The 22,248-nt window shown below is 31.6% G+C and overlaps 1 protein-coding gene across 1 annotated transcript in view; it reads left to right on the top strand.

The window, feature by feature from the left end:
• DMD (dystrophin) overlaps positions 1–22,248 on the top strand; it is a 2,117,885-nt gene that overhangs the window by 503,709 nt on the left and 1,591,928 nt on the right. The window contains 2 exon segments of the mRNA XM_074300855.1: positions 2,569–2,750; positions 4,897–5,028. Of these exon segments, the coding sequence (XP_074156956.1) occupies positions 2,569–2,750; positions 4,897–5,028 (314 nt within the window).

The following is a 22,248-nucleotide window of genomic DNA, read 5'->3' on the forward strand; positions in this document are numbered from 1 at the left end:
ATTTCAGAATTTGCTCTATTGGGAAAAGAGACATACATATATATATATATATATATATATATATATATATATAATATATTATAGGATGTAACAAAGTCTCAATATTATTTTAAAATTTAATACCTTCAGCTTCTGTGTGACCCAGGGCAAGACACTTAACCCCAGTTGCCTCAGCAAAAAAAAGTTATGGAACAAAATGTACTCTGAAGTGCAAGGGGAAAATGTTTTAATTGACAAGAAACAAGAGAGGCTACATGGAGAAAATCTTGAGGTCAGGAAGACCTGGATTTCAGTGTTGTTTCTGATGGTAATTGTATGACTGTTTAAAATTCATTCAAAAATAAGTGCTGTACTTATACCACAAAATTGTTATAGAGCTTAAGTGAAATCAAGTATTAAAAGTGCTTTATGGACCTTAACATACTAGATAAATTTGGGTCATTCTTATTATCATATCAGTTTCATGGTTTTATATGGATTTCTAAAAGGAATGATCTCATTCAAATCAGGATCCTGATATTCTTTGATATTTATTGTTCTTCCTTCTATTGCATAAGTGGAAATTTTTGTGCTCTGTGAAAGCATAATCTGGACATCTCCAATACCAGACAGAAAAATAGGGAGATAGGTAGTCCCACACACATATACACATACATTCATCACAGTTTGGATTTCTGACAGTTATATTTGTGTTTCAAATTTAATCTTCTTTGTGACATGGAATCTTTTTATTACTCTGATTAAGTCTATGGATTCATTCTCAGTGTAATTTTTTTAAAGGCATGAAATAAAATATGTAGAATTACAAAGACCAATAATATTGCAATCTATTTCTCAAAATTAAAAATAATAAGATCATCATATACCCCAGGTTAAGAACCTTTTCTTAAATCTAAGAAATATTCTCTCAGGGTTATTAGGAGGAAAAAATAAAAATTTTCCTAGATTACAAACATCAATCAGTTATCTAACCAGTAGTTTTATCCCTATCCACAGGGAGGAAATGCCAAGGAATAAAAATGTGTTCAGTGTCTCCCTGTCTTCCTCCAAACCCCTCTTTGCTCCAGTGCCTCACAGTGTTTCCCCCAATACTGGAGTATTATTGTATGGTGTGTTCTATTTAAGGGACTTTGTGATCTCTTTCTTTCTGTGAATGTTTCCTAAAATATTATAGATGCTCATGAATAATGTGTTAATTTTCTTTAAATGAAAGGAGATTACTGAAAGACTTCTTTTCCGCCTTCAGATCTGACATATTAACCTTTTTTTTTTCCCCTCTTACCTGTGATCAGAATACCTGAGTGGATATCCACATTGAATTTTTTAAAATATTAGATCTTAGATAGATACATTTATGACTGAAAATTCATTGCTAAAGTATACCAGAGTATTTTTGACCTGCTGCCAGTGATTATGATTTAACACTTCTGAGATTCGTGATAAAATTCTCACACTAAGTTCTTTTTATATCCTGATTCACTGGAATGAGTACAGTAGGTAAATTTTACTGCCAGATAACAAAAGGACTTGAAAGAGCTTCTACATTACTTACATCATTACAAATTGTTATTGACTCAGAATGTTGGGCTCTATATTTTTTCTCCTGGATATGTTACCAAAAGCATACTACAATCAGCTTTATGCAAAAGGCATTTTGAATGTGTCTCTAGTATGTGATTAAAGTGTTGATACCTGACATATGGTCATGTATCCTAATATCAATTACTATATTTTAACATAGTTTTGGAAAATGGTATAAAACATTAACTCATATAACCCATTGGAATTACTTTTGCTGTATTCTTTTTGCATAGTGGCAAATGATATGCATCTTTCAGTACAACTAGACCTTCATTTTCTTCAAAGCAAGCTTAGCTGACATTCTTTTCCTAGGCTTTTCCTGTGCTTTTGTTAAAGGTCTCCATCACTTGATATTACTTTGTAAATAATTTACATTTATTTACATTCTATCCCCACAATACTTCATTTTAGTTTTATCTCTGTCACTATGCTTCACATGATTAGTGCTTAATAAACATTTTTTGAATTGAATTGAAATCCATTTAACTTCACATTTAATTTTCATAAATACATCTATAAGATGTGTAAGCATCTCTTCCTTCTTTTACTGAATTCCAAGACATTTAAATATCATGTATAACTCTTTAATTACTACTGTGCTGTTTAATCACTTTGATGATTTTTAAACTTTCCACAGGGGGAAAAAAAAACCCTATCTGGCACTCTATTTTTGTCTCTCACGTAATGAATGCTATTCCCCTTGATAGCATAGTTTTACCATTTGACTTTAAAAAATAGGATGGAATGAAGTTCACATGAATTAGAGGAGAAAAAAAAATAAAAGACTTCATCTCATTGATATTCTAACTTTGTAGAAAATTTTAGAGTTCATTATAATTTTCTAATTAGTCTCTGGAGGGCATTCATAGACAATTGAGGGCTCATTAGTTTGTCTTCTACTTGTAACATTGATTTGTTCATTTCTTTTGCATATTCTATTATGGGAATTGCAAAAAAAAAAGTAATGTATGTTAATGTATTTTACAGATGTTGCAACAGCTTATCCAGATAAGAAGTCTATCTTAATGTATGTCACAACACTCTTCCAAGTTCTGCCTCAACAAGTAAGCATGGAAGCTATTCATGAAGTAGAGATGTTGCCAAGACCATCAAAAGGTCCTCAAGGAGAACATTTTCAATTACACCACGAAATGCACTATTCTCAGCAGGTGAGTTCTGGCAGGCCATTGCACTGACTTTTAATTTGATGCTATATGGCATCTTAAGAATAAATTTATAATTTATATTACCCATCTGTTTTATTTCACCATATTAATATTCAATATCTATAAACAGTATCATTTATATACTCATGGTTGAAGTATATTTTCAAAACACATAATGAAAATATTTCTTTCATGTGTTTTCATTGTAATATCAGAAAAATGGAGCAGAAAATATCCTTGTACTTGTGTTAGATACATTCCAAGAAGCAGGGCAGAATGTTATATGTGGATTCATCTGTGCATCAGAATATCTCACATTCTGTTAAGAACACCAAGACCAGAAAATATGTTCCACTTAGTAATGAATTCATCTTCTGTAATTCATTATCACTCTAACAAAAAGTCAATTTTAAAGAATAAGAGACATCATATTATAGTAGACAGAGATCCAGTCTTGATGTCAGAAAGACATAGGTTCAAGTGCCACCTCTGTAAAAATGATTGTGAAATCTTGGTCAAATCACTTATTTTCTTAGGGCTCCTAAAACTCTCTAAGAAAATAAAAATTCAATATCAGTTTATGACTAATATCTAGGTGAAGACAATTTCCTCTTCAAGAGTTTCCCATGCTAATCAAATTACAGTCCTGGAATGAAAAGATATTGACACATTTAAAGAATGTTTTAAAATTTAAGGTTCATATTTAAGATGATGTTGTATATAAACATTTGTCATTTGAAAAAAAAAGGCATTATGCAATATACTTCAGTATCTTGTTTTTGAGGCAGCTAAGTAATGCAGTGGACTGAGTGCCAGGCCTGCACACTTTTATGAATTCAACTTTAGCTTCAAACACTTGCTAGCTGTGTAAACCTGGGCAAGTCACTTAATCCTGTTGGCTTTAATTTCTTCCTCTGTAAAATGAGCCAAACAAGGAAATGGTAAATCACTCCAGTATCTTTGCTAAGAAAATGCCAAATGGGATTCTGAAAGAGTTGGATACTGCTGAAATGACAGAACAACAATTTTATTGTATTAATATACATCTAATCACATATAAATAGAAATAGATATATACATACATACATATATGTTGTGTGAGCACTGTAACATGTGTATTCTATATATATTAGATATATATATATAGCTATTCAAATATACATATATGTAGGTATGTAAAATATACATACATAAATATATAAAATGTTCAGTTTATTTCCATTTAGCTGTTATATTCTACAATCTTTAATGTTTTATTTTAGATTATCTATTAACTTGTATTTAGGCTCTCTAAGAGAAATGGCTCTCTCTTTAGAATTATTATTATTATTATTATTTGTGTTTGTCAAGCTATAAACAATGATATTTTTAAAGCAATCCATAAAAAGTCTTTAACAGGTATTAAAATTTTAAATTTAAATTTCTCTACCAAATATTAATATTATATATGTATATATATATACATTATTAATATTATATATATATATATTACTAATATTATATATATAGTACTTCACCTAGACTATCTCATTTTAGTATGCTAATATCTCTGAGAGAGGTGAGGGGGTGAATGACCAATCCATGGTCATATATGGTCATATAGCTAGTAACTGTTATAGCCATAACTCATACCCAAACATTTTTTTATTCCAAGTTCATTTTGTGGTTGTTGTTGTTTTGTTATACAATGCTGTCTCTGCAGAAATACTGAAATATTTCCATATTTTAGTCATGAGAGTTTTAGGTCTTTACTAAGTCATTAATGTGATAAAATCAGACATCATTTACTTAAAGTACAGATAGAGGGAAAATCACTTCTAGATTTACATTTCAAAACTATTTTGCACAATGGGATAACTTTTTCCCTTCCTCTTTAGTTCTAGAGTTAGATCAGCAGAGAACCTTTCCAGTGAAATATACCTACCTACCCCCCTTCAGCAGTGTATCATGTTAACATTGATAAAATACCATCCTAGGCTTATTTTAAAGTGCTTTTTTATGTCTTAATGATTTCTAGGAAATTGATATTTAATTGTCTTCATTTTCTCTTGTTACTTGGGTGGGGGATAGCTGTCCTTCTAGAGTCATATCTTTACATATGTATATATGTATATTTCCTCCCCTTGCCCTCTCCCAAACCTCTTCTTAGATCACAGTCAGTTTAGCACAGGGCCATGTGCGAACTTCCTCATCTCTTCAACCTCGATTCAAAAGCTATGCCTATACTCAAGCTGCTTATGTAACATCCTCTGACCCAGGAAAGAGGCCATTTTCTTCACAGGTCTGTCAGCTTTTTCTTTTTTCTCCTGAAAATAACAAATACCAATGGGTTTGAAAAACCTAACATCCAGTGTGCTTGCTGTGAAAATTCTTGCTATGACATTTTGCCAATTCTAATTTTTTTTTATAAAATTTGCATGAGTTGTTTCCATACTTATTATCTTATAATCAACTCACACTGAAAACATCCTAATACATTTTTTTTGTGGGGGGAAGAGAGGTTTTCTTTTTTAAATTTATGACATTCCTGTAAGGTGAACTATTTCCATAAGTAATTCTTTCTCATGCCATGTAGAACCTATTAATAGTATAAGGTAGAGTACTTATTTATGTACATATACCATACACACATTTATATGTTTATATGTACTCTATATATTTTGTGTATATATATATATACATATATATATATATACAATATATATTAGATATTAAATTCATCACACACAGTGGATGAGACCCATTAATTTGTGACAACTGTTGTTTATGAAATAATTGTAAGACACTTAAAAGGTTACTAAACAGTTACCATGAATAGTTTTTATATAATCCTTTTGAAGACTAGTATATTTGGTGTAATTGCCAGTGAAAGGGACCCATTGTAGTCTATATATTGAAAGGATATTCCCTGTGGATGGCAAGATACTGTACTTATTTTTGTTTATGGTTGTAATTGTTCTGTTTCATCAAGCAACTAAATACTTAAGAACTTGCTGAAAAATATCTGCAACCAATCAAAATGTTTGACTTAATTATTTTTGGAGGCAATAGCAGATAGAGATGAAAAGGAGAGGGAAACAGGCTGGGGGGAAAAAAAGCAAATGAAAAATATCTATTGAAATTCAAGTTAAGTAGTAAATCTTTGTTCTTGTCTTTCTGTAGATATACATGTCTATATATGTAGGTATTGTATACATACATATGTGCATATACATATGTGTGCATGTTTGTATGCAAATACCTCATATTATAAAAAATTTTTTTAGTGCAGATTTAAATTTCATTACTGACCTGTATATATCTGTACATTACTTTTTTTTTCTTGCATATATAGGACATATAAACAATGAGTTGTGCCCAGAATTAAAGAGGAAGAGAGTGTCCTGGATTGCTCTCAGAAAATACAAAGCTCCTTTAATAACTCCAAATAGAAACAGTCATTTTTAAAATAAGTTTTCTATGAATGTTGTCCTATAGCTGTGAGTCTCTGAATTCAGCAGTCTGAAATAGTTTAGAAATGCATATTAGTCATGGGCAGAAGAGAGACACAAAGTAGATGGGAGTGGGACATAAAATATAGCAAATTACACAAAATAACTTGAATAAATGTTGTTATTCATGATTGAAAAAAGACCTGTTGAATAATGAAATAACCAATAACTAAAGGCTCCCTTAGCATCTTCACAATGTCAAGGGAAAGTGAGGAAAATTTATAGTAATTGGGATGGGTCCCCTATAAAGAAATTATCAGGTAATATTGGGAAGATAGGAAAGGCAGGCAGGCATTGTTTGCTATCTGCTGGTGTATCATTACTGGAGGGATTGTTCTCATTAAAAAATCACACATCCTTTTCAGTATGTGATGTTCTTCTTTCCATGTTTGAGAATAGTTAAAACAACAACAACCACCATAACATCCTCAACAATATGCCTCACAGGTTGGCTGATGATACCTGAAATGATATAAAACAAATCAATATATGGCTATTACTATCACCATTGCTGTGAATTAGAGGAGGTGGTTCAGAGAAAAGCTTTTGTTAGGAAATAATAATAATTATATAATAATAATTATAATGTTATGTTCATTAGAAAGAATATTGCTCAATGTCATTAGGGAAAAATGCCATGACATTGCAGGATTCTTTGTGTAACTTCATTTTAACTGGAGCAGTAAAATTTGTCTTCATCAGTCCTCACAGTCATTAGGCAGTTTCCTTTCAAGAGATAGCTAGATATGAAATGAAAGGGCTGCTAGACTATAGTAAGCCTCAAGTTAAAATCCAGCTCTAGACAATTTCTTACTTTATAACCAGACAACTTAATCTCTGTCTCAGTTTTCCCATTTGTAAAATAATAATAATAACACTTAATTCCCAGGGTCATATTTGCAAATTTTAAAATGTTATTTAAATTCTAGCTATTATTATTCTCATTCTTATTATTATCCAAAAACCAGGTCAGAATTTTTATTCCATTTAGTGTGTTTTTTGAGAGAAAAGCCTGGATACTTTCAGGGAAGATGTCCTACAGAGCACTTAACAGTGTGGGAGCACAACCCCTACAAAGACAAGAATTACAGTATTGTATAGGCTAGAATGTGGGTAATATAACGTGATATGATTTCCTGGAATGGCTTTTGTAAAAAGAAAGCTTTATTTATGTGGCTCAGTAGAGCAATTTGAAATGTTCTCCTTGTGAAAAGTCATTTCTATCAAATCTATGCTGGAAATAGTGATTTGAAAAAATAACCTTGCTGATACTACTGACAAAAAGGGAATAAAGGTTTGGGGTTTCCTTCATTCATGCTTGCAAGCCAATAGACATTTATTGAGTTAAGTACAGTTGATTAATCTGCCACTTAGACAATGGTATTAATGGAATTTAACCTAGTTAATGCCATCTACTGGAAAGAATATGTTTTTTAAACATAGTTTAGTGCATCCCAAAAAATAAATGCCTTGTAATATTTGCCCATAATCAGAAGATCATCTCCTGTGGAGACTGTACAACAGAAAGATCTGTTTTTAGATCATGTTTCTGCTTATTGTCCTAATTAGTTAATAATAATGATAATTAAGAATAACAATAATACCTTAGTATTTCTTTCCCAATGTTGTTGTAAATGCAAATGAGATGATGAATATAATATATTTTGCATATATTTATCATTGATCCCCTTCAAAAACAAAGAATGAACAAATGTTCTACAAATATGTTTTTGGCTTCTTCTTCACCATCATATTCAAAATTATCTATCTCACTTAACTTAGTAACATGTTCATGAACTTAAAAATTTTCAGATGAGGACAAAAAGATTTTAAATCCTGTAGTATTAACTAAGGCAAACAGAACATTTTGGCCTCATTATCACTTTATTAAGTTTCTTTTGCCAGAAGGCTTCATCGTATTCTTATTCAAGAAGAACATTTTTATCTCACTATCACCTCATTAAGATAATATTCAGGAATTAATATTTTAATGAGAAAAATGAAAATTCCCCAGATGCCTCTAGTCCTTTATCTTTATCATAATAAAATATATTATTAGTCAGTTTATCATGCACCTTATCAAATATGGTGCATGGGAGGAAAGTTCTATTTTCTGTCTTCTAAAGGAGAAAAAATTGATTACAAAGGGTAAATATTTGTAGATGAAATATTCCAGAAATCTTTTATTAAATGCTTACAAATAGGAGTGTATTGGTAAATGTTTAACAACCAGTTCTTTAGGGCAGGGGAGGATGACATATGTTTAGGTGTAATCTCTGTTAGCATTTTCTCCATTACTTTCTTATGTTTAGATAATTAAAAAAACAATAAATCAAGTCTCAATTTGCAGTATTTGCTGGGTTTTGTGGTAAAAATGATTACAAGGAAAATATATCACGTCAGCGAGAGCTAGCTTCTGAACACCCCAATTATACCATTTTAAAAAATTTTGTAAATTTGATTTCATAACTCTTAAATCAAAATGTTATTGAGCTCTTGTGCCTTAAATATGACTAACTTCTACAGACTAATTCTTAATTGTTAGCCTATCCTTTGTCTGAAATTGTTTATCTTTAAAAAAAAGAGAATGGGAGTGATTTTTTTTCTAATGATCTCCAGAGAGAAGTGCACATTTCTAGAGATAGAAAGGTAATAGAACCCTTTAGAACCCTAAAGATCAACACAAAAAATTTAATTATTCCAAGGAACTCTCTTTTATCAATAGATGAATGAGATGAGTGGGAAGTGTTAGACTTAGTAAAGAAAAATAATTTGAAAAGCTATCCCAAAAGTATGTGATAATACATCCTTTCTTTTATTCCATTCTTTTGTTTTGCTATTCTTATTTATTTAAGTGGTATCTTATAATTAAAATTCTAAAAAAGAGGACATTTCAGTAATAAAGATCTTAAAAACATGCTATTAGAAACAATCTCCCTCTCAGAAAGTAAGGGGAAATGAAGGAATTTTAAAAAAACAACAATGAAATTTCAAAATGATTTCTCCATTAAAACCACTGGTAAATTAAAACTATGTGAACTAACTACCTCATTCATAAGAAAAATACTTCTTTTCACTGATAGGCTAATAATTGTTGCAAATCATGCCTTACTTGATCACAGTTGGTATAAATATAAATTTCTTCTGCTATGGCCAAAAACTCTAAATTTTTTCTATTTTTTTTCTCTCTGCTCCCCCCATTCATTCTTTTTGTGAAACCAAAGCAGGCCATCCTTTGCCTCAATTCTTAACTTTTACTACTGAATGGATATTGTTTCAGATAAATATACCTGGGAAAGACCTTAGTTTAAAAAGGCCAAGGTCTCCCACCGCATCCAGAGCTATCATTAGTCAACCTGATCTCCATCTTGCCACTGGACCCTGAGGACTAGAGGAAAGAGTAAGGTTGATGATGATTCTTCATCACTTAAATCCAATTGATTTGCAAGTCAAGACATTACTGTTCTGATGTCATTGGTCCTCTTCAATAAGGAAGAACAAATAACTTCTCAATTGCTTCTGCCTATTTGATTAGAATGCTAAAAAAGTTGAAACAAAAACTTCTAGAGATTCACTTTGGGGAGGACTCCAAATCCCAGCCATCTTTTTCTCTTGCCACCATCTCTATTTGGTTTGGGCTCTATCATTATCATCACACTCTTGTGCTGGATAACTTCTGGTACAGCCTTCAGCTCTCCTTTCAGCTTCCATTTGTATATTGTCTTCTTCGGTAGATTTCAAACCCACTGAGGACAAAAACTGCCTTTCTTTTCTTATTTGTAAATCCAGGGCTTAACACAAATGTGACATATATTAGGATCTGAATGTTTATCACATATCATAACAAAGTGCTTTACAGAAATTAAAATGCCATATGAATGTGAACTATTGAATAGAGGACTGAGTCAAAATTCTTTCAAATAAGAGAAATTTTCAAAAGGCAGTTTTTAGGGACCTTAAGAATTCTGTTAAACAGTGACCAATTAAAATTCCAAAGGATCCATAATTTAACATGCTACTTGTTATGATTCTTACAAGGTACTAAGACAGTGGAATTGATAGAGACAATAATTATCTAATTTAGCATGGTTCAGTATAATTGATCTGATCCTACAAGGAGATGTTATGAGCCAAAACTTGAAACAAGGTACTCAGTGGAATTGAGAAGCCAATGGTTAAATCTAATTTAGCATTGATTTAATCCTACAACAAATAATGGTTTCCTAGTGATGTATTGATTGGAGTATACTCAGTGCACAATATATAAGCAAGAAGCTCTCAGGGCCAGACCCACAAGCCCACTCTTGGAGGCGGAGTCAGATTCATTCCAACTTCTACCTTTGTGCTTGCTGGAGGCTGAAGCTGGCAGAGGCAAAGGACTAGCGGCAAGGGCTCTCAGGAACCAAGGAGAGAGATAGGCCTCTAAGAAAACTAACTGAGCCCCAAGAAGGAGACAAGACTTAAAAGGAAACAATAAAGGATCTGGATTTTAACTCCTGGCTGAATTTGAGGTGATTATTACACTGAACTGAAATGAAGGCTGCCTCCAGAAGCTCCCCAAGAAACTTGCTCCCAGAGAAGATTATATTTTAGAGAAGAACATTACAACTACCTACCTCCAGATTGAAAATGGTAGACTTCCAGTACAAAATTAAACATGAATTCTTTTCTTCTCCTATCCTTCTTCTTTCTATTTTTTCCCACATGGCTAATGCAGGCATTTGTTTTGTTTATCTGTATCTCTCTCGTTCTTTCTATCATCTATTTATCTATATTTACAGTGATATTTATTTTTCTTATCTTCTTGATAAATCAAGTAGGGAGAGAGGGAATTAATTTTTGTGACTCATCTGGGTTCAGTACATATCAAGGGAAGGCATTTTACACTTTAGTCCAGGTCTTCCTGATTTTATCCACTGTGTTATATTGTTTAAAATATTTAAATGCATATTTCCTAAGAACTATTGAAGACACTTTTTTAATCATGCCACTTCACACTTATATAACTTATGTCCCTCCCTCAGAATTAGATTCATATTGTACTTCCCCCATTTTATAGTTAATAAACGACTAAATAGGGTTGAAGTGACTTCTTCAAACAAGAAATGTTAATGTTCTCAAAAAGAAGTTTCCTGACAACACATCACATATATATTTAATAATAGTTTTATAATTTAAGCTTTGCAAAGAACTTTATATTTGTTATCTCATTTGATCTTCACAATAAGGAGATTATTCTGACAGCTAGGTATTCTCCTTGTCATTTATGTGTTATTATAGAAACCATTTTAGAGATTAGGAAAAAGAAACTAAGAGGTTAAGTGAATTATCCTGTTACACAATTAATAAATACCCAAGAATTTGAACTCAATTCTTTATGATGCCAAGTCCTTAATTCTATTTATATTCGTACTTAAAGATATCATTGTTTGAATCTAAGATCTTGTCTGTATAGTTGGGGCCCCTTACTTTTTTTTTTTTTTCTAAAAGCCCATATAGATTCCTGTATGTTTGATGCAATTCTAACTATAGGGTCTTAAAAATTCAGAACTTTGACAATGAAACATCCTACTTGTCTCCTTAGATTTATTTAGTGACATCATTTGTATATATCATAGCCAGGACCCTTACCGATACATTACTCTCTATAGCCAGAATTTATAAGAATTATTTATTTGTTAGCATGGACTTTTAATTTGGTTATCAAGCCAATGAAAGTAACAGGAGCAAGTCAAATGATGGAACCATTCTCTTCCACCATATACTAATGAACTTAATACTTTCTTACCAACACCAATAACTCATTATAATCAAATCCCCCCATATCTCATTAAAAATCATCTAAATAAGACATAATACATACAAAAATGGCTGAAATCTTAAAAGGGAATGATAACTGTCTAATGTGATTCTCTAGAATCTCTCAAAATAAGATAAAATCCTTTTACTAGAGTTTGATATAAAATCTGATAGAATCTCACTGCAAGCTGGAGACATATAAATGTAGATCTGGAGTTTAGGAGAACCACCAAGTTTGATATAGAGATACTGGATACAAATGGTAAAATGAGATCAGATGAGACTATCAAAGGAATTCATTCCCAAGAACAAATGAAGAACAAAGTAAAACAAATCCTCTTTTTGTTGTTGGTGTTGTTATTGTTGTTGTTGTTGAGGAAATTGGGGTTTAAGTGACTTGCCCAGGGTCACACAGCTAGGAAGGCCAGATTTAAACTCAGATCCTCCTGACTTCAGGACTGGTGCTCTATCCACTGCACCACCTAGCTGCTCCCAAGTAAAACACATTCTCAAGGGATTAATAGATCACATTTTAGAATACTTTCCCCACAACAATTTATAATGTAGGTAATGTAATTTTTTTAACAGACTGTGAATTCATTAGCATAAAAAATCTGACATAAAATGGTACCTATTACTCTGAAATATATAGTTGAAAGTTTCCTGGCTTATTGTTATGTCTTGTTAAAATCAGAATGATAATATATATTAAGTGTTGGATTTGAACCCCAGGATTTTATCACTCTGAAAATGAGTCTTTATAATCACTATGTCATATTGTATAATAATATTATACAGAGCAATAGTAAAAATTCTCTCCATTTTATAGAAGAGGAAATCAAAGTTCAGAGTGTTAATATGACTTGCCCTGGTGACCCAAAACAGTTCTGAGAATATATTTATGGAGCCCATGAATATTCTAGTAACATTACTTAATATAGTTGAATTTTTTTATATATTTCACTTTTTGCATTTAAAACTTTTGAAAAGATGAGCTTCATGAAATTGCATTAGAAATTTATGACATATAGAAAGGTTGAAAATAACTGAGATAGGGATAGCTAAGTGGTGCAGTGGATATAGAGCGCCAGCCCTGAAGTTAGGAGGAACTGAGTTCAAATCTGATCTCAGACACTTAACACTTCCTAGCTGTGGGATCCTGAGCAAGCCACTCAACCCCAATTGCTTCAGCAAAATAAATAAATAAATAAACAAACAAACAAACAAATGAATGAATAAAAATGACTTAGATAAGATATCAAGGTTATTAAATAAAGAACAAATAAAAAAATTGTATTTTGAAGGGACTGCTAGTTTTAATATCAAATAACAGAAATGAACTTGAATAAGAACAGAAAATAGGCTATATTTTATAAATAGGATTTTAAAAGAAGTTATTTTTCTGTACATTTTATTGTTGCCCTTTTAATGGACTGATTATCCAGTGGAATGATGATACCACTAATTTTTAATTAGGGAATTCTTAAAATATCCACATTATTGATTTGCTTGAAATTTTTGAAGCTATTGAAAGATACATAAAGAATATTCATCCTTATCCTTGAAAATATGCCCACATTAACATTTTTACATGTAGGAAGTAAGCAGAAGCAAAGAAATAATTGCTCTTCTCAGCTAATTAAAACATGAATTGTGTGGTGATTTTCTCACCTTTTTATTAGAGGAAACTTTAATAGTACATAAAAGTAGATTAAATCATTTATAAGTATAAAACTCCCTTGTGATAGTGAAATGCCCAAAATAGAGATTATTTCCTGGATGTATTTTTGACAGAGAAAAAGGTTGTATCTTTTTACAAAATTCACATTCAAATATCCAATTTTTCATTGATCATTATCAATGTTAGGAATATTATAGAGATATAATAATAAAAGAGCAAAATAGTGTAACAATTTTTAGAAGTATTCTTTTCAGTTCTCTGTTGGAAGAACAATTAAAGATACGTGTTTTATGGAAAACTTAAGACACATCTTCTAATAGTAACACTTTGAATGTATATTGATAAATGAAAATGATTTCAATGCTATTGGATTTTGTGAAAGCAAATTCTAAAATGGTTTGTGTAAGAGAAAATTGAATGCCCTCCTTTCTGAATGTTCTAAGTTATCTAAAGGTAGGGGCATGTATGTGTTATATGTACATAATACACATATAGACATTATTTATATACATGATAAACATTGTATATATGTTTATATATGCATGTGTTTGTATATCTATACACATAAACATTCATGTACATATGTGTACATACACACATGTACATATATATATATATATATTTGTCACACAAAGCATCTTAACACAGGAAAAATATTTTAGCTTTATCATGTTACTGTGAATAGATGGTTTTATTGTTGCTGTTCAGTCATATCTAACCCTTTGTGACCCCATTTGGGGTTTTCTTGACAAAAATATTGTAATGGTTTGCCCTTTCCAGCTCTTTTTATAAATGAAAAAAACTGGGGCAAGCAGGGCTAAGTAACACTATTAGTAATGGCTTGATTTGAAGTCACAGAAATAAGACTTCTTTACTTCAAGCTTTGGGCTCTATCTACTGTGCCACCTACCTGTCCTAAGGTAGATACTCCATTTTATAGATGGAGTACAAAGGCTTATAAAGTTTTAATGACTTGCCTATGGTTATATTGCTAACAAGCAGTTGAAATAGAGTTTGAACCTAGATATTCCTTTTCTCTAAGTCCAGTACTCTATCCCTTATACTCCATAATCCCTCTATGACTATATGAGATTCTCAGACTATCTATCAAGAGGTATTTTAGATACCTTTTCAATCAGTTATTCAGTAATTGAAAGAAAACACTTTATAAGTAAATCATGAATACTTTTCTTACTGAGATACATTAAAATGTGAGTCAAAACTAATAAATGTTAGTCATTTATTCATTCAACAAGGTTTTATGGATCTTATCCTATATTGTTTCTATAAGAGAAATAAGTAGAACAATCTCAGTTAACTTGGATCCAATCAGAAGCAAAAGGGCTGACAGAAAAAAAGAGTGAGCTGCACTTTCTTCTAGAACAGAGAGCATGCAATTTAATCTATGATATTTAAGAAAGCCAGAAAACTAGAAACAAAGGGATTTATGATATGGATATGATAATTCTTTCAAACAAATTCATAAATATCTTGGACTTAAGATGGAATAGAATAAAGGATCTCTTTCACAAGAAGAATTATTTTTAAAACTGGGGAAAACTACTATGATGCACTTTCTAGGGATTTACATGCCTTCAAAGGAGTGATGAAGGAAACTAGTTGTGATAATAAGGATGATTATGATAATAACAATGACTTGAAAGGGAATATTTATATTCTCTTTCATTTTGTCTCTTTCCCAATCTCTCTGTATCTTTGTCAGATATGTAACATAGGGATTATAAGTTTATATGTGTTCCATATATTTAAACATTTCATTGATTTTAGAAATATATTTTCCTGAATCATTTTTATTCCAATAAAATACAGCTAGCATATTTATATAGTGTATGATTCATTACCAATTTATCCACACTTGTATAAAATACCAAACAGGAAACTAGGAGACATATGAGTACATGTAACATGAAAATATCTGATCATTTTTTATATATTAAAATTTATTCACCACCAAATGCTATAATATACTTTTCCAATAATTTTTCAGACTGTATTTTCAATCTCAAGTTCCCAAGTTATTGAGATTGCAAAAAATAGAGGAATTCTTATATGAATGAAATCTTTAGCTGAGCATTTATCTATTACATAAATAAGCCTATTAGTGTGTAAGCATTAAAATGTTTATATTTAGAATTTTAATTATTGTTAGAACTCTCATAAATTTCTTTTTTATTATAGCTTTTTATTCGCAAAACATATGCATGAGTAATTTTTCAACATTGATCCTTGCAAAACCTTCTGTTCCAACTTTCTCCCGCCTTTCCCCCAACCCTCCCCTATAAGGAAGGCATTGCAATACATGTTAAATATGTTAAAGTATATGTTAAATGCAATATGTATATACATATTTATACAATTATCTTGCTTCACAATAAAAATTGGATTTAGAAAGAAAGTAAAACTAACAGGAGAGGGAAAACAAAAATGCAAGCAGACAATAACAGAAGGAGTGGAAATGCTTTGTTGTGGTCCACACTCATTTCCCACAGTTCTTTCTCTGGGTATAGCTGGTTTTCTTCATTACTGAACAATTGGAACTGGATCACCTCATTGTTGAAGAGAGCCACATCCATCAGAATTGATCATCATATAGTATTGTTGTTGAAGTGTATGATGATCTGGTTCTGTTCATTTCACTTAACATTAGTTCATGTAGGTTTCTCCAGGCCTCCCTAAAATCATCCTGCTGGTCATTTCTTACAGAACAATAATATTCCCTAACATTCATATACCACAATTTATTCAGCCATTCTCCAATTGATGGGCATCCATTCAATTTCCAGTTTCTGTCCACTACAAAGAGGGCTGCCACAAACATTTTTGCATGTATGGGCCCCTTTCCCTTCTTTAAGATCTCTTTAGGATATAAGCCTGGTAGTAACACTGTTGGATCAAAGGGTATGCATAGTTTGATAACTTTTTGAGCATAGTTCCAAATTGTTCTTCAGAATTGTTGGATTCATTTGCAATTACACCAACAACGTATCAATGTCCCAGTTTTCCCACATCCCCTACAACATTCCTCGTTATCTTTTCCTATCATCTTAGCCAATCTGAGAAGTATTTAGTGGTATCTCAGAGTTGTCTTAATTCTCATTTCTATGATCAATAATGATTTAGAGCATCTTTTCATATGACTAGAAACAGTTCCAATTTCTTAATCTGAAAATTGTTCATATTATTTGACCATTTATCAGTTGGAGAATGGCTTGATTTCTTATAAATTAGAAACAGTTCTCTATATATTTTGGAAATGAGGCCTTTATCAGAACTTTTGACTGTAAAAATGTTTTCCCAGTTTATGGCTTCCCTTCTAATCTTATCTGCATTAGTTTTGTTTGTACAAAAACTTTTTAATTTGATATAATCAAAATTTTCTATTTTGTGATCAATAATGATCTCTAGTTCTTCTTTGGTCATAAATTCCTTCCTCCTCCAACTATCATAAGTTTCACCAACAAACAATAGAGTATAATTAACAAAAATGTATAAAAATTTTATTTAACAGAAAATTTTTTTAAAAGTACAAGATTGTGAGAATTCCTGGAGAATCACTGGTGTGACTGGCATATATAATTTGACATTTTCTAAGTAGACTTCTTTGTATTTAATTAAGAAATGAATAATCATGTAATGTGAAGTTTTGCCCATTGATTAATCCCTCTAATTGAAAGTATGTCTTCTATTTGATAAGCAAGTAGTTTTGATATAAGAAAAAGTCCTGACCTTGAAGTCAGGAAGACTAAATTAAATACTACATCTGGTACTGCTAGCTGTATGATTTGGGGTGGGTCATTTAACTCCTCTGTGCCTATGTTTCCTCATCTATAAAATGAGTTTAATAACAGCAACCATGTAAAGAGGTTATGGTGAAAATAAAAATTTTATTGCATTTATAAAATGCTTAAGAAACATCAATGCACAAAATGTTAGTTGTTATTATATACAAACATCTGAAATTTTTCAAATTCATTTGACCATTTGGGGTTTAAAAAAAGAGCTTTAATGTATGTGCTGTTGTGTAAGGATATGTAAATTATCTAAAATATTATGGAGATTTGCCATTGTTATTTTATTTTCTTTTGGGTAAGGATATAGTTAGCTAATAATTTGGGGTGCTTGAGTAAAATAAGAACACAAGAATACTATTTAGGAGAATTTCTTCTTTTATAATTGAAAGACATTTTTGCAGCAAATAAGACTTTTTATGAGTGATTTAAAGGTATGCCTGATTGTATAGCACACTATAGTAAGATCAAGGATAGAGAGAGAAGAATGAGTTGGAATATATTTATCCACAAATGTGCTATTAAAAAAACACAATACTTGAAAATTATTTTGTGATTGTATATGGTGAAAATTTAGTTCCCTCAATCCCCCTTGTTCCACTCTTCCTGTTCCATCCCCTCTTATTCCATCAACTACCTTATCCCTGTTCACCATTCATCACTAAGGAGTCCCTGCAACTGGAAGATTATTTTCTGGTATTTTAGTTTACTAATCAAAAAAGGATATTAAAACCATATGCTACAAATACTTTATTTAGTACAATGCTTTCTTTTCACACATGAATGCTTCCATGATTTATTAAGAACTTGTTTCATTTAAGTGCATTATAGTTTTCTTGCTTTTGACATATCCAGTAAAAATAGAGTGTTTATTATTTTATAGTAGCTAAATAGATAGGAGTGATATTCTTTGATCATCAAAACAATTCCTTTGAGGCAGAAAATTTTGAGGCAGAATTTTCTACAAAATATATCATGGTGAATTCTTCTAAAACATGCAAGTGTCTATCTAGGGTTGAAGTCTAAGATTTGACTCTATTTATTATTATCCTGCTGCTATGGATGGGATTCCATAAATGATGCTAGTACATAAAAGGAACTCTCCAAATATATCCAAACAGTCAAATGCTCTGATATTTTATGTCATCTATATTAAATATAATAATAAATATGATCATCTATGTTTAATTTATATACACATACATATATATATATATGTATATATATATATATTCCTTTGGAGGAAAATTTAAGACACTGAATATTTTTGATACTTTACTTCCTTAATCTTTTTATTTTCCATCATCATCATATATCTGCAATATGTGATACATTTATTTTTGGATAATTATATGACAATATATAACAGTATATAAAAAGAAATGTTAATACTACAGTACTGTCTTTGGGAAATATAGCCAAGCATAATAGCAGCAACAACAGCAATACTAATATAGTTCATGATTGGGCATTGTGATTTCATTGCCATATGGAAACCCCAGGTGAGAAAACTCTTTCTATTCATAACATTAAAAAATAATTTAAAACAATAATAGAAAACAGGTAGTGCACTCTGTGAAGATGCAGTTTTAGAGATGATAGATTAGAATCCATATAGTTGAGTGCCCTTTATTTTAGAATTAAGGGGAATGGGCAATGGAGAAAGTGAGAAACCTTAGTTTAAACAGGTAGTAAGTAACAGTATGAAAACTTGAGTCTCTCATGAATACTAGCTGTGTTACCTTGGGAAAGTCCCTTAAGTTCTTAAACCCACTATTAACTCCCTAAAATAATAAATTGTGAAATTACTGATCTTGGTTAGAAGAGTTTCAATTTTAGGAATTCCCTAAACCAATAGAGCAGGGGTTCTCAAACTAAGGCCCACAGGCCAGATGCAGCGCTGAGGACTTTTATGCGGCCTGCTGGGTTATGGCAAAAGGGCTGAGGGGCGGAGACAGAGTGTGAGTTTATGTTTTTACTATAGTCCAGCCCTCCAACAGTCTGAAGGACAGTGAACTGGCCCCCTATTTAAAAAGTTTGAGGACTGCTGTAATAGAGTTATAGATCTGGATTCCCACTGTCACTGCTCTCAAAAAAATCTACTTGGGGAAAACCTTTACTTATAATTTTCTTTTAAAACTTGTTTCTTGATGCTTATTCTAAACCAGAATTTTCTTATTCATTGACTCAATAGTCCCATTTACCACAATAATTTTAAGATGTGCCTATGAGCCAACTCACAAGAAAAAATATTTTAAGATTGCATTTTAATCTATTAAGTCGTTTTAAAAAACCAGCAAACTATAGTAGTATTTTATGTGCTTTGTAGCTCTCAGTTAATTTGTGTCTATGATTATCTGGACTATAATAGTTAATTATTTGTGAAAGTAAAACTATTTTCCTGTTATATGATGTTCCCTTGATGTTCAAATGCTCAGAGGGTTATTGAACACTTTTTCATACATGCGAGGAATCTAGCATAACTTTTAACATATGGATTCTTGATATTGTGTGAAAAGTTAGTTATCTTTCCATTCTGAAACCTAACTACCCAGATAACATAAAATGGGATCACAGAGTAGAATCCGTTTTATAGCTAGGACTTTCTCCCAGGAATACCAAAGTTCACCTACCTAGATCTTTCCAGAATATCCCCTTTCTAATAATGATCCCTTAGGACTAAGAGAATTTTCCATCTAGCCTGCAACTGAACTCTCCTATACATGATGTCTCTCTCTTTGATTTGAAAAGTAAGCTCTTTGAGACAAGGTACTATTTTACTTTCCTATCTGTATTATTACTACTTAGTCATAGAGGCTGTGAAAGCAAAAAAAAAAATGTCCTTTGCTTCTTTTTGCATGTCCAGCACTTAGCAGTGCCTAGCACACAGTAGGCGCTTAATAATTGTTTGTTAATTGACTACTTGGTACATAATAAGCATTTAATAAAATGACTTTCCATTCTTTTCCCTATTTAGGCATAAGCAGTGGGTTCTATATTCTCAATTCCTAAGTAGTTCATGAAGATTTTTTAAGTGTTTATGTGCAGTGTACTACAGATAGAAAGATTTATGAAAAGCAATCCTTGCTCTCAAAGAGCTAACATTCTACTGTTTGTCTGTGGGTGTGGGTGTGGTTATGATATGGGAAGATGGTGGTGGCATTATATAGATACAAATTAGTGCATGAAATATATTTTGGGAAGGGTAAAACACTAATAACTAGTGAGATCAGAAAAAGCTTTTACATAGTTGTAGAACCTGAAATGAAACTTACAGGAAGTCAGGAATTTGATGAAGAGTAAAATGCATTCTAGGCACGTGGGATTTGCTCAATGGAAAGTTTCCAAGGCAGGATACAGAATATCATGTTCAAGGAATAGCAACTACTTTGTCTTGCATGTAGTGTTGCTGAAGATAAGTAACATGAAATAAGTCTGAAAAGATAGAACTAGAGTCAAACTATGAAGGATTTCAAAATCAAGGCTAGGAAGCTAGTATTTTAGACTCTAGTTCATAAGAAATTCTGAAGATCAATGTAGTTGGACATTTGCTTCGTAGCCTTATTTTGGCAGCTATCAGAAAAATGGATTGGAGAGAGGAATAGGCAATTGGAGACAATTGTAATAATCCAGATGAGAGGAAGAATGCCTGAACAAACTACTGATTGTGGGAATGGAAAGAAGGGAATGGATCAAAGAGATGAAATAGAGACAAAATTGACAACTGTGATTGGAATTAGGGAGAGAAAATGTAAAAAAAAATCAAGGGTGATAATAAGTTTGTTAAATTGGGTGACTAAAACTTAGTGATATCCTTAACAAAAAAAAATAGAGAAGTTTGGAGAGACAGTGTTTATGAGAAAAAGAAAGAGTTTGATTTTTTTTGGAATTGTTCATTTCAATGCTTAAAGTAGGAATGTGCAGTTGATGAGGAAGGATTTGTATAAAACATCATATATATCATCATATATATTTATCATATAAAACATTATCCTACTGAAAAACATTGTGACACATTTCCCCACCATTCTAGACATAGTTCAAAGGAAAGTAGTTTCCAATTCAGGAAGTATGTGTGGCAAAGACATAATTCATAGTGTCTAGTTGCTGAAATCCCTTTTCCCCCCTACTAACAGGATGATCAAAATTTTTCCTTATCCATGTTGACCCTGCTTCCACATGCCATTACCTTCTTCTGAGGACACTGCCACCAACTGTTTAAAGGAAGGGCCTAGGACATCAAGGAAAAATTGGGAAACCTCAAATTCTAAAAGAAAACTTTATATCCTAGAGATGAGAATTAACCCAATTGGAAATGATGAGTCCATAAAGAGAGGGTACAGAGAAAGAAGACAGAGAAACCCAAGATAGATTGCTTATGGATGATCATGATTAGATAGTAGTTTTAAACTCTCCCTACCTGAGTATAATCAAGAAATTCAGGCTTCACATTAAAATGCCATAAAATACAATGGCACCTCAGTACTCATTATTAATTGGTTCTAGAAGGCATGACAAGTGATGAAAATGATGAAGAGTAAGAGTTTTTCCCTTAAAGAGTACATCTCCATTCTGCAGTTTAGTCATCCTTAGCCACTCAATTCTCAAAAGGGGCAAGTGGTCCAGTTGTAGAGAAATAAGCCAACCCAGCCAGGCTCCTCCCTTCTTGATCCAACTCACTTTCTGAGAGTAACAGAGACCTTTATACTCTCCACCCACCC

The sequence above is a fragment of the Sminthopsis crassicaudata genome, chromosome 3 (assembly GCF_048593235.1).
Source record: "Sminthopsis crassicaudata isolate SCR6 chromosome 3, ASM4859323v1, whole genome shotgun sequence".
Lineage (NCBI taxonomy): Eukaryota > Metazoa > Chordata > Mammalia > Dasyuromorphia > Dasyuridae > Sminthopsis > Sminthopsis crassicaudata.